Source organism: Capricornis sumatraensis, chromosome 1 (genome assembly GCF_032405125.1).
Source record: "Capricornis sumatraensis isolate serow.1 chromosome 1, serow.2, whole genome shotgun sequence".
Lineage (NCBI taxonomy): Eukaryota > Metazoa > Chordata > Mammalia > Artiodactyla > Bovidae > Capricornis > Capricornis sumatraensis.
Genome location: NC_091069.1, coordinates 145,021,651 through 145,036,523, shown reverse-complemented (window position 1 = coordinate 145,036,523; position 14,873 = coordinate 145,021,651). Strand labels below are relative to the sequence as shown.

Sequence of the window (14,873 nt, the reverse complement as noted above, 5' to 3'; positions counted from 1 at the left end):
ATCTGTCTGAGCACATTAAATATAAAAATAACTCATTACAGGGTCTGAGTAGCCAGATTACTGTTAAGTCTGAAGACAATACACCTCTTGAAATTTTTTTTTAATCATCCATTTATGCCTAATTACATCTGAGGTATGAGAGGTATATGGAATAGGATTGAGCAGGAGTTTGTGAACCAGAGAGGCACACAAACCCTTGTTCTGTCACTTGGTAGCTGAGTGAACCTGGGCAAATTTTAATACTTAAACTATGTGCAGTTCCCTCATGTGAAAAGTAGGAAATCTGGGAGCTTTCTTCCAAGCATCAAATAAAGGCACTATTGCCTGGCACATAATAAGCATACTGAAGATGTCTGGCTATCTGGTTCATATTCTATCGGAGTTAACTCTGCATACTGAAAACCTCATGAATTAATTACACACTTCACTGTTCATCCCTCTTTTCTTCTCTGTGACAGAAGACACTCATTTCACTCATTTAAAAACTCTAGTTTTGAAATAAATCTCCAACTATAAACTACATTTTCAAGCTACAGTGTTTACAAGTTTCTAAAACAGTTGGTCTAAGATTACTTCAGAACCATCTCATACTTTGTCAAATTACCAAGACCTGGCTTCTCCTTAGGTCTTTGCTGTCATCAGGCCTTGTTACATGGGACTGGGTACTCCTGCCTGCTTCTATTGGGATACTTATGGAATTAGCAGTTTATATAGTTTTAATCATGTTCCTTCTCTCCTATGAATACCAGAACACTGGACATGGGGACTGTCTTCCTGTGTTTCACAGGGTATGGTATAGTGCATCAGACACTCAATGTAAAGAACCCATAAGAGTTAACATACTGACCAAATGCAAAACTCACTGACATACAAATCAAACTTCTCTCATGTCTATGCATTATTTCTCATTTCTGTTTTCTATAAAATATTTAAATTTGTGTGTGTGTGTGTGCGTGCATAGGCATGTATGTTCAAAACACATAAAGCTAAAGACATACAGAAGAAACATGATCACCCAACAGTGACTTTAGCCATGATAAAGCAGTGATGGCTTTAAAGATTTGTCGCGTTATCTCCTGAACTTTCAGAAACTAGTCAAATATCCTCAGAAGTTTAAAAACCTTTCTGTTACAGTATAATTAATTTTGTCAGACTGGTGGGCAGTCCTGTTTCAAAGATCAAAGCAATTAAACAAGGCTAGGTATAACAATTTTTGCTTATAACAAAATTATGACTACAAAGTTTTCTTTCTCCCCTTTCCATCTTCCTGATTCAAGCTATTTCCTCCTCCTCCTTCTTCTCTTCTGAAGCTACAGCAAAAAATGGTTTAAATTCTTTTATCTTCACAGTACCCCTATCCCAGAAGGGTTTGTTTCTTGTTCTTTCATAAAGCATCAAAAGATTAATTATACTAACCTTACTGTATTCCATGCATCTCCAAGTTCTTTGGAATACTGCTTTTCAAAATGATCCAATACAACTTTGCAAATCTGTTTTGCAAGCTTCCTCTCTGGTTTTGCTTTCAGCTAGGATGATAAGAAAAGTTTGCTGACACACTCTATTACAAATTTACTGAATTTCAGCATTACTAGCACAGTCTTTTTTCTTAAGATAACACCCTTTCTTCCCCCTGATAATTACCAGTTAATATAGGAGCTATACCTTACAGTTAATAAAACTATATTATCATAACCTACTTATAAAAAACGTTTCTCCAAATGATTATTGCTCAAATGTAAGGCAAAAGGTGAAGTGGAATTGTGGTGCTAACATAGGAATGTGTGTCAAAGGAACAAAATTAATCTAAGCCACTCTAGATGTTAACATCAGGGGAACTCAGGAAAAAAGCATGTATTATCTTAGCAATATTTTTGTAAATGTAAAATTATTCCAAAATAAAGTGCATTTAAAAGAAAAGTTACGTTAGTTTCCTGTGGAAACTTCGCTGCAGTTTTATTTCATTTACTAATCCAAAGAGTTTATGGAAGGCCAATTATGTAACAGACATTCTTCTAATCTCCCAGGATAACACGGGGACAAGGGCAGTTTCAGCCTTCCAAGAGCCTGCATTCCGCTCAAAGTTGAAAGGATATTAAAGCCTGCAGGCTAGAGTGCAGACTGGTTATTAGCAGCGGAGGTGAATCGGGAGAAAACAGAAAACGCTCAAGAGCAAGCGTCGAAACACTCAGCATTATTCTACAGCCTTGGACTGAAGCTAAAGAAAGCCTGAAATCACCAAGTTCCCCGCATCCCAGCCCCCTCCCTCGCAACGTCATCGGTCGGTAATGCTTTTGGCTCAGGCACGCGGCTGGGTGCCAGCCCTCACCAAGGTTAACACCATCCCGTCAGGAGAGATCAAACAAGAAATCAATTCCACGGGGTATCTAAAGCTTCCTGGGAACAAATGAACAGCCAGTTTTAGGATGTTCGCCGGAATTCTCTCCCATCCCTCACGTTTCCGGTTTAACTTCTCGCGAGATTCTGCTTTGCCCAGGTTACGAAATCTCGCCTTTTAAAAGATCCCGATCGCGCGAGGCTTACCCGGCGGCTTAAAAGGTAAAGATTGCGTGCAGTGCGGAACGCGTGGGTTCAATCCCTGGGTCGGGAGGATCCCCTGGAAAAGGGAATGGCAACCCACTCCAGTAATCTTGCCTGGTGAATTCCATGGACAGAGAAGCCTGGCAGGCTATAGTCCATGGGGTCACAAAGAGTCGGGCACGACTGAGCAACTAACACATGTCCCGCGAGAGGCAAGAGCAAGTGAAAGTGAAGTCACTCAGTCATGTCCGACTCTTCGTGACCCCATGGACTGGAGCCTACCAGGCTCCTCCGTCCATGGAATTTCCAGGCAAGAGTACCGAAATGGGTTGCCATTTCCTTCTCCACGGGATCTTCCTGACCCAGGGATTGAACCCGGGTCTCCCTCATTCCAGACAGACACTTTACCATCTGAGCCACCTGACCAGAGGAGGCAGTGCCTACTTACTCCGGGGGCGTGGCCGGAGCCCCTGGTTGGAGCCTTGGGCAGAGGGTCTTCAGAAACCATGCCTCACTATGAAAAATTTGTTTCTGCGCTGTATTTGAAGTTCAGAAAAAGAATGGAAGTGTTTGTCACTGTTGTTCAATCGCTCAGTCGTGTCTGACTCTGCGACCCCATGGACTGCAGCTCGCCAGGCTTCCCTGCCCGATCACCAACTCCAGGAGTTTACTCAAACTCATGGCCATTGAGTCGGTGATGCCATCTAACCAGCTCGTCCTCTGTTGTCCCCTTCTTCTGCTACCTTTAATCTTTCCCAGAATCAGGTGTCTTAGTCAGCTTGTATGATGGTTGTTTTAAAATGTTCTCAGAGGCGAAGATAGCTACTGCTAATATACCAAATCTGAAGATTCCCATTAGCCCAGATTCAGGACTCAAGATAAAAGGACAGATATGATGAAAAAAATTGTCACGTGTTTCTTAGAGATGGCTCAGTGGAATAATCTCTCTTGCGGGGAGAGATAAAGGATTAAACTGATTTAAATACACAATTAAAACGTTTAGCATAGAGATCAAGAAATAGTTAACACCCAAATGTTAGCTGCTACTGTGTTTTATATTCACTATCTTGATCTTAGTGATTATCATCAAGTTCTGATACCAAATGCTGACTAACAAAATGACCTTACATTCGATCACCCTAAAAAATGAACCTCTTCACCCACTTTTACTAGGGAAAGTGTTACTGGTTCTCTGGAAAGGATCACACCCATTCTGATAGGAATAGCAATTTATTTGCTCTTTTAGTGTTACTCTTTAGTTGTTCCCTTGTAATATCAATTAGCAATTTATCAGAGAAAGTCAGTGCTAAGGTAGTGCCTAATATTTAATGAGCATCATCATTTTGAGACCCTTGATGCTCAAAATATCAATGTAAGTATATACTATAAGTACAAATCTTAAGACCATATAAAAAGATAAATTTTATTATCTCTAATCTGAAGCTTAATATATTTATTTAAACAAGTTATCCAATAACCTAAAAATGAATTTAGATTTGGTGTAAAAAAAGTACAGTATTAAGGAGTGAGATGATTAAATGAATCATTTTGTTGAAAGTTTAAGGAAAAGTCATTAGTCTACCTTTAAGCCTCTAAGAGATTTCATATAGTTTTTTCCTGTACTTCTTACAGATGGTTGCATTTAATGAATCAATGTGCTAGTAGTATAATTGCAATGTAGACATATAAAAAACTTAAGGTAAAAATCATATAAACTTTTTCTTTAAGGGAAAGGGGATATGTTAAGAGGATATGGAAAGAGGTCATATTAGTTATTAGATTGTTTTGTAACTTCTTTAGCATAATTGTTTTCTGATTTTTATTGAAGAAAAAACTTTTAACCCTACGAGAATGAAAATCATGCATAATGCCAATAGTTCAGTCGCTCAGTCATGTCCGACTCTTTGCGACCCCATGAATTGCAGCACACCTGGCCACCCTGTCCATCACCAACTCCTGGAGTTCACTCAAACTCACGTCCATCCAGTCAGTGATGCCATCCAGGCATCTCATCCTCTGTCATCCCCTTCTCCTCCTGCCCCCAATCCCTCCCAGAATCACAGTCTTTTCCAATGAGTCAACTCTTCACACGAGGTGGCCAAAGTACTGGAGTTTCAGCTTTAGCATCAGTCCTTCCAAAGAACACCCAGGACTGATCTTTAGAATGGACTGGCTGGATCCCCTTGCAGTCCGAAGGAATCTCAAGAGTCTTCTCCAACACCACAGTTTAAAAGCATCAATTCTTCAGCGCTCAGCTTTCTTCACAGTCCAACTCTCACATCCATACATGACCACTGGAAAAACCATAGCCTTGACTAGACAGACCTTTGTTGGCAAAGTAATGTCTCTGCTTTTCAATATGCTATCTAGGTTGGTCACAACTTTCCTTCCAAGGAGTAAGTGTGGCTGCAATCACCATCTTTAGTGATTTTGGAGCCCCCCAAAAGAAAGTCTGACACTGTTTCCACTGTTTCCCCATCTATTTCCCATGAAGTGATGGGACCGGATGCCATGATCTTAGTTTTCTGAATGTTGAGCTTTAAGCCAACTTTTTCACACTCCTCTTTCACTTAATCACTATTAACATTTTGGTGTGTTTCTCTAATTCTGTGCATTTTCAAGTTTGCTAAAACTATGTGAAATTGTATCCTGTTTTTATAAGCATTTTATTAAAAATTCTTCACATACAGTATATAATTTCTAGAAGTTGCATAGTATTTGAAAGTATTTAGGTTAACATACTATCTTATTGATAGACTTTTTTTTCATGATCTTTGCATGTCTGATAATCTTGTAATTTTCAATTATGTCCTTAGTCTGGTAGATCTTCAAATCTTATTACTATATTTCTGTTGTAAATTACCTACTCATATCCATTTATCTGGAGCTATCTTAGTGCTATTTAGGTTTACCTTTATATTAGAGCTATTAACCATATCACATCTTCAAGTACTCTTCCAATTTTTCTTAAAATCATGATTTTAAACATGAAAATTTAAAAAATAATTAAACATGAAAATATTTTAAATTTGTATGCAATTGTTTGTAACTGATACCACTGCTTGGAAATTTCTTCTCACAGAGGGGAGCTGCTTCAGTTTCTTTCTCTTTTTTCTTTAGTTTGACCTTTCTCATTTAACCTGCTAATCTATTAGAATCAATATCAGTATCATAAGAATATTAATGGATTTCCCTTACCCAACACCAAATAGCTACTGGAGAATAAACAAAGTTCTACACTTAGTTTTAAGAACAGAAACTATTAGAGAAAGACTTGTTTTTGTAAACATGAGATAAGAAATTAAACTGACACAAACACCAGAAATTGTACTAGGGTTTTAAAACTGTTATGATAAACACTGAGGCAGCTTAAGAATATAAGGACTTACTGCTATACAGGAAAATAATTTCTACATACTTATGCAATTTTATTGTTGAGGTCATTTAATAAGTGTTTCAGAATAAACTATGAATTTTCATATTTATATAAAATACCTCTGAAAGTACTTCATGTTTAGGTTTATGCATCAAAAAGGTACAGACGGGGTCTGTAAGTAAAACAATCTGATATCAAGAGAGTGTTAGCTTCTTAAATTGAATGGCAGAAAAACACAACAGAGAAACTTACCATCAAAGCAAGAGAGCAAAGTATAGTTACAGGTGAGGCAATCTTGGACGTCACTTTAGTAGTCAGCTGAGGCTCTCACTTTTTTAATAACAGCCCTCCAAAATGGTGTCTACAAACTACAGCTAACAATAATCCTCTGGAGCTGGGAAGTGAATGTAGTAACTTCTTTTAACTTTTTTTCTAATCTTTAAAAAAAAGTTAGGAAGGCATATATACAAAATATGGGAGAATATGTATATTAATGAAGGGCTGAAACTTTTCCCCTGAAAATTCATTATGTTGAAGCCCTAACTCTCCCCTTCCCTGCCCTCTCCCATCCATTACCTCAGAATGTGACTATTTGGAAATCGGGCCTTTTCAGAAGTGATTAAGTTAAAGGGAGTCCTTTAGGGTGGGTCCTAATCGAATTGATTGGGGTCCTTATAAAAGAGGAAATTTGGGCACACTGAGACACTAACAGCAAATGCACACAGAGAAAAGACGATGTGAAGACAACAGGAGGAGGCAGCCACCCGTAAGTAAGCCAAGGAGAAAGGTTTCAGACACGGTTACCAGCATCTTGATCTTGGACTTCCAGTCTTCAGAGCTATGAGAAAATAAATGTCTGTTGTTTAAGTCACCCAGTCTGTGGTACTCTTTGTTCTGGCAATCCTAGCAAACTAATACAGTAACTTTATATTTAATGTATACCAAGAGTGTTTACTGAAAAGGATGTATAAAATTTGGAGATCACTGTTTCATTTATCCAGGACATAAGTTGTTTTCTCATCAGCAGGCAAAAGGAATTCACAACTCCTGCTGTAACCTGACAAGTGATTTTCTTCATATTTTCCCTTTAACATAAACTCCCATTCAACAAAGAAAATTCATTTCTGATTTACTATTTAAAAAAAAAAAAGACTTCTATTGTGTTTCCACAAAGACAATGGATTATTACTATTTTGATAATTTAAAGCATTTTTAATGTAAGCTTTGAAATATATGATTTTTTGGATACACTGGAATGTATTTCTTGATAAACTAGAGGGTATTCACAGAATCTCAACTGCAAAGTATACTTCAGTTAGAGAAAAATTTAAGTGGCAGAGCCAAGGATAACACAATATATAACCTACAGCTTTATTTACATAGGCAGTGTCGTTTTTTATAAGCTTTTGCCATCTGCAGGAATAGTATTTCTTTAATGGGAGAAACTGAGTAATATAAAAAGCATAGCAAATAGAACCAAGTAGCAAATAAAATAAAATACTGCCACAGTAAAAGAATACTAAGTAAGAGATCAGCCTCAAACATAGTGGCATATTCTAATGCTGAATGAGTCTCAATTATTCACAGAAGTTTTACAAATTCAGTTCAGTTCAGCTGCTGTTTTGCAACCCCCATGGACTGCAGCAAGCCAGGCTTCCCTATCCATCACCAATTCCTGGAACTTGTCAAACTCATGTCCATTGAGTCAGTAATGCCATCCAGCCATCTCATCCTGTGTTGCCCCTTCTCTTCCTGCCTTCAATCATTCCCAGCATCAGGGTCTTTCTAATGAGTCAGCTCTTCACATCAGGTCGCCAAAATATTGGAGCTTCAGCTTCATCATCAGTCCTTCCAATGAATATTCAGGACTGATTTCCTTTAGGATGGACTGGTTGGATCTCCTAGCAGTCCAAGAGACTCTCAAGAGGCTTCGCCAACACCACAGTTCAAAAGCATAAATCCTTTAGCACTCAGCTTTCTTTATAGTTCAAATTTCACATCCATACGTGACTACTGGAAAAACCATAGCTTTGACTGGATGGACCTTTGTTGGCAAAGTAATGTCTCTACTTTTTAATGTGCTATCTAGGTTTGTCATAGCTTTTCTCCCAAGGAGCATCTTTTAATTAAAAACATCTTTTAATTTCATGGCTGCATGCAATGTTTACAAATTAGGTGAATTCTATTCCATAATTTGGCACTTAAAAAGCATTTAATCTTAAACCTGCAGAAACATGACATTTAATTTTTACAAAATAATGAATTTGCTTCCTCCATTATAAGAGACAAGTTTAAAAAAACCTAGTTTGAAAAGCTGAGGAGAAAACAATAGCTAAAATAGTTTAGCATTTTTCAACATTTCTTTCTACTGTTGTTTCTAGAAATAGTATAAAAAAGTATTTGATACTCATAGCAATAACATACAAAATTGTATATATGTTATATATTTTACACATAAAGGTATACAGAATTATCCTTCAAATAAGTGAAGCTGTATCTTTTGAATAATAGTTTTATCTCAAGAGACAGACCTTGAATCATCTAGAATCATAAGGCAATACAATCTTGTTTTTCAGTCTTTAAAATAATGTTTGTTTCACATATGGAAAAATGTATGCAGAGGAAAAAGTTTTTAATGAAAAACAACAAAAATGTATTATTTTAATTTCTCAACTTGAAATATCAACAATCATATTTTTTCAAATCCTTTATTTTACTAACAAAAAGAAATCTTTAAGTTTCTCAAATGAAAAACAAAACAACATACTGATACAAGCTATTTTTATTGCGTGAAAATGTCATAATTCATAGTGATTAAGAATGAAAAGGCAGCATATAACAAAATAGGCATTTTACTTGTTAAAAGCCACGTGGACTTACAAAACTAAAAATATTTTCAGAATGCGTTAAGAATACAAATTAATTTTTGAGATATATAAAACATTCTATTTTACCATATATTTAATTTCAAAATCTTAAAAATGATTTTATTTTTATTAAGTGAATTCAGTAATTATTGTACACTAATCACTGGTAGGATACAAAAATTTTAAAGATACATGTATTCCCAAACAAGATGAAGAGTAAAAATGCAAAAGTATGAGTTTAGGTTTTAAAAAATGAACTAATGTAAATTTTACAAAAAGGAACCAAGAAGATATGCAAGCCAGTTTTTTCTCTAATGCCAATAGAAAAGTTACATTCTGACTTCTTGTGTTACTTTTCCTTACACTTCAGTCACCTATCAAATTTATTATGAATTATGTATCTGAACCAGAATGCTTTCTACTCAGTGTGCTAGGTAAGCTCCATGTACAAAACTCCAAAAAACTCTATATGATGCTCAAAACAAAAATTTTTTAAGTAAATAATTGTATTAAACTGCCTTACACATGCTTAATCGTGTTAGTGTTAGGTATCAGTATATATATATATATATATAAATATATATATATATATATATATATGTTATCAGTACAAGTTGCCAAACTGACTTACCAATTTTAACAAGGTGATTTCTGTTTACAGTATTTTCACCTTGATGTATATGGATACTTTTAATTAAACATTTTAATCTATTATTCAAAATATATACCTAAAAGTTTGTCTAAATGCCAGTTGGAAGACAGAATATATAGATGCCATTCTTCAGTGCAAGGGAAGTACTATTATTTGAAATTAATTATTTTGGAATTGTTTCTTTATAAATGTAATTTAAACTAACATTTTATTCTTATTTTGGTAGTACCCAAGCGTTTCCCACTTATAAAATAAAGTTTTGGACTACAGTAGCTTTCTCAGTCTTTTTGCCTTTAATTTCAAGGCACAAAAGAGGTAGAATAACCTACAAGAGTTACTGAAACTTCTGACAGAACAAGGGAGTGAGAAGGAGCACCTTGATTTCTGAAAAGATCTAATCTTTGAAAGAGGGGTTTACTGGGATTTTTTAATAGTATCTCATAAAACATTCCTACTAACTTAAAAAGCATTTAAGTCAAAAGGAATTGCAAGTGTCTTTCATTTATTAGAATGTCATCAAAGAAAACAAACAGCAATAAACATTCAATTAATTAGTGCTTTCAAATAATATAATTTGGTAAAATAAAAATGTGAGAATCTTTTAAAAATATCTTAAGGTCAAATTAAGATGTATACTTAAAGAACAATACTATTATAAAACATACTTTAAACCATATAAATATATCTCCTTTGTATAGTTCATGTCTGTCAAGTAAATCAATTCCATTTTCCAGACACAGTTGAAACAAAGTATCTATAGAAAAGTGCACAGTCAATATCATAGTAATTAAAATCCTTAAACAAAACTTTTAGAAAAATATAAAAAGTTAAAAATTGAGGTTATAAATTCCCAAGAATCGCCCTTCCATGCACATATATCTTACAAACATTTAAAATAAAGACATAAAGACTATTAAATAGTAAAGGAAATGTACAGAGTCCATTGGCTCTTTTTCTGAACAGGCTTTCCTTCAGGAATACACCCATAAGTGGGGATGTATAAACCAGAGTCAATACTAACTCTTGCTAACTTGTTCCAAATGATCATCCCATTTGCTGGTCTTTTTTTCTTTTTTTTTAAACCATGAAGACCATGGATAAGCAATTTGAACAGTCAGGTCTTTGGCTCACTGATATTGCTATGGTTATCTTGCCCCAGTCATGGATGTTCAAGGTTTTCCTCTGTTGAGAAAGGCCCTCCAGTTCATCCTGCTGATGTAAAGAGAGCACATCCATATGACTTGGTTACGAGATGACATCGTGAGCATCACTGTTAGGTCTCTGTCGCACAGCCACGGGAGGTAGTGGCTTTCCATAGAAATCTATATAAAGAAGGTATACCAACAATATATAATTGTTATGGTAAATCAAGATTTCTAACACAATTCATTTATTTCCAACCAACACCTTTAAAAGAGTAAGAAACTGTGACCTTGTAAGTGAAGCACTGCACAGGGCAGATTGGGGAAAAAAGTCTGAATTGGAAAAAAGTTGAATAAATTCAAAAAACAACCACTAGGGTAAATTTTTAACTCAAGGTTATAAATTAATCTCTACTGATTTAATATAAAGCTGCACCTAATATGTATATTATTATTATTTCCAAGTAAGTGTTCACATCAGAACAAAACAAATAACAAACATCCAAAACTAATGGAACCTGTTGCCAAAGCCCTGATAAAATCGGTATTTGTGCAATCCATGTTCTTATCCAATGTCTATTACTTCTAAGAATTTGGTAAGAAAAATTAATTATCTTACTGTTCTGGTATTAGGAATATTTTACAATGATACTTCAGTATAATTCATTGATATAGGGCATATCTGAGACAAAAACAGTCTTTTAGTTTTTACTTCATAATAAGTTCCCAGCCCTTAATTATCATAAATAGGTTTATAAATTTATTAGCATATGGAAACTTCAGTTTTTCTGGCCTATTACTCAAAAATTATTCTAGAAGCAAAGGTGTTCAAGGTCACTTTAAATAAATGTATTAAAAATGTATTTAGGGACCCATTTCCAGTTTCGCACGTGCCAGAGTTCAGCTAAGTGGCTCCATGATACTGCTGCCTCAGCATCCGTTTTGTCTGGCCAAGTGGCCTAAGGGGGTCTTAAATAGATACTAGCACCACATGCAAGAACATGCCATAGAAAACAGCCTGCAAAATTAGATTAGTTGTAAATGTATATTGCAAACTCTAAGGCTGCCATTAACAAAAGTCTATGACAAAGGAGGCAAGAATATACAGTGGAGAAAAGACAGCTTCTTCAATAAATGGTATTGGGAAAACTGGAGAGTCACGTGCAAAATAATCAGACTGGATTACTTTCTCACACCATATACGAAAATAAACTTTAAATGACTAAACATAAAATCCAAAACCATAAAACTCGTATAAGAAAACACAGGCAGTACACACTTTGACATTGGTCTTAATATTTTTTTGGTATGTCTCCTCAATCAAGAGAAACAAAGGAAAAATAAAAAAAGTGGGGCTATATCAAATTAAAACGCTTTCACACAACAAGGAAACTATCAACAAAAGAGCCTACTGGGAGGAGATACTTGCAAATAATACATCCAATAAGGAGTTAATATCCAAACCACACAAAGAACTCATACAACCCAATATCCAAAAACAAACAAAAAAAATTTTTAAGTGGGCGAGAAGATCTGAAAAGACTTTATTCCAAAGAAAACAGACAGTTGGCCAACAGACACATGAAAAGATGTTCAACATCACTAATCATCAAGGAAATGCAAATCAAAACCACAATGAGATTATCACCTCACACCTGTTAGAATAGCTATCATCAAAAACAACACAAATACAAATGTTGGTGAAGATATGAAGAAAAGGAAACCTCATACATTGTTGGTAGGAATGTAAACAGCACAGCAGCCACTATGCAAAACTGCATGGCGATTCCTCAAAAAATTAAAAATAGAACTACCATACAATCCAGCAATTCCATTTCTGGGTATTTTTCCAAAAAAAAAAAACAAAAATACTAATTCAAAAAGATATATGCACCCCTATATTCATTACAGCATTATTCACAGTAGCCAAAATATGGAAGCAAACTAAGTGACATTCAACAGATGAATGGATAAAGATGTGATACATACACACACACAATAACTAAGCCATAAAAAAAAAGGAAATCTTACTATTTTTGACAACATGAATGGACTTACAGAGTATTATGCTAAGTGAAATAAATCAAAGAAGGACAAATAGCGTATAATTTTACTTATGTGAGGAATCTAAAAAAACAAAAGAACAAACAAAACAGAGTCGCAGACACAGAGAACAAACGGGTGGCTGCTGGACAAGGGAGCGGGATGGCAAGGCAGCAGACGGGGTGCAGGAGTGAGGGAAACCGGCGAGGGAAATTAAGAGGCACAAACTTCCAGGTACAGAATAAATAAGCCACAGGGATGAAATGTACAGAGTGGGAAATATGGTCAGTAATAATGTAGTATCTTTGTATGGTGATTAAGGTGGTCAAAAGGTACAAACTTCCAGTTATAAAATAAGTACTAGGAATGTAATGTAAAACATTATTAATATAATTATATAATTAACACTGCTGTATGTTATACATGAAAGTTGTTAAAAGAATAAATCCTAAGAGTTCTCATCACAAGGAAAAAACTTTTCTTTTTTTTTCCTTTTTAATCTATATGAGATGATGCATACTCACTAAATTTACTGTGGCAAACATTCCATGATGTATGTAAGTCAAAACATGATGCTATACACTTTAAACTTATACAGTGCTTTAGATTAATTATATTTAAATAAAACTGGAAGAAAAAATAAAAAATAAAATAATGAAATTGAACAAATTTCAAGGAAAGAAAGAGTAATAGACAATTACAATTACGCAAATACCACAGTAAAAATTATCGCACACACAATCCAATGACAGATGCTAAAACGGAAGCTAAAGTTGTGGAGAAAAGAATACTTGCATATCCCAAAGCGTCACTTCTATGACATCTACTAATTACAAAGAAAATAGCAACACTTTACAATGTGGCAAATGTCACCTTATTCAAATGATGAAGGCTGGCACCACCAATAATGAGACTTATCAACATCACATACACCCCTATTTCAAACACTGTATCAAGTTGGTTCAACAATGACAGGTGCTCTTGTGTCATCAGTTTGCAGCCTCTACCAGAGGGTACCGTAGACAATACTATATTTGCCACAATTATGTCATTACTTTAAGAAAATTTAAAATAAACTGTATATTCTCTCCTTAAAAAAAATTAGGAGAAAATGATTGTTCAAGCAACTATAAATTTAAAGCGAATACTAAGCTGCCATGATGCTCTAACAAATCTTAATATAACAATGTCAATAAAATGAATTAAAAGTATGGATTTCAAAGCTGGACAGACCTAATTTCAAATTCTGTGTCATTTATAGCTGTGTGAGCTTGGGTGTAGGTTTCTCACACACAAACTGCTCATCTTACAAGGCTATTAGAGGAATTAAAATGAGATAATGTACTTAAAAGTGCTTAGCAATATGCCAGGGACATAGTATGCAGTTATTAGTACTGCTATTAATAAAATTATAAGATACAATTATTTTGATAAATTTAAAGTATGCCTTTTCTAATTTCTTGCTTTCAAAATTAATGAGAATTTTAACATATCACAGAACTCATGATTAAACCAGAATGAATAGTTTCTATTATGTTTTACTTCTAGAATTGAAAAGTACCCAGATCACATACACATGACAAGAAGTATCAATTGCAGTTGATTCTGTATTATTTCATTGCCAGAATATTATATCATTCTATACAAAACAGGTTTCTTATTGCCTTAACCGTAGGGGATATAAGTTGACCATACTGACCAACTGATATGACCAAATTAATTGATACCCATTTTAATAAAGGGCTTCAAACTTAACATACAAAATATAATCTTCATTCATATTTTAATATTTGAAAATATTCTTTAGTTTTATACTTGGCACTTTTGGCTAACAAGGTTTATTTCTCATAATGTATAACATTTATGAAGTATGGATTAAGAGTATTTACAAAGTGAATATAGATTCAGTTTTTAAGCCTATTCTCTGAATGTATGTCTTATGTATTACCCAGAGTGAGGTTTAGAGAAAATAAAGCAATTAGAAAAGTAAAACTGTATATAGGGTTGTCATTATCATCTTTCTAAATTCCATATATGTGCATTAATATTCTGTATTGGTATTTTTCTTTCTGACTTACTTCACTCTGTATAATAGGCCCCAGTTTCATCCACCTTATTAGAACTGACTCAAATGTATTCTTTTCTGTAGCTAAGTAATATTCCATTGTGTATATGTACCACAAATTTCTTATCCATTTGTCTGCCGATCGACATATGTCCTAGCTATTGTAAACAGTGTTAAAATGAATATTAGG

General features: G+C 34.6%; 2 protein-coding genes across 2 annotated transcripts in view; both read right to left on the bottom strand.

The window, feature by feature from the left end:
- Positions 1-2,429, bottom strand: part of NSUN3 (NOP2/Sun RNA methyltransferase 3) — a 61,578-nt gene extending 59,149 nt beyond the window's left edge. Inside the window, exons 1-2 of the mRNA XM_068982355.1 lie at positions 2,327-2,429; positions 1,417-1,526 (exon numbers count right to left, since the gene is read on the bottom strand). Of these exons, the coding sequence (XP_068838456.1) occupies positions 1,417-1,526; positions 2,327-2,341 (125 nt within the window). The 5' untranslated portion in view covers positions 2,342-2,429. The remainder of the gene's footprint in view (positions 1-1,416; positions 1,527-2,326) is intronic.
- A 7,119-nt stretch (positions 2,430-9,548) lies between these two features.
- Positions 9,549-14,873, bottom strand: part of ARL13B (ARF like GTPase 13B) — a 77,085-nt gene continuing 71,760 nt past the window's right edge. The window contains exon 10 of the mRNA XM_068976626.1: positions 9,549-10,755. Within this exon, the coding sequence (XP_068832727.1) occupies positions 10,679-10,755 (77 nt within the window). The 3' untranslated portion in view covers positions 9,549-10,678. The remainder of the gene's footprint in view (positions 10,756-14,873) is intronic.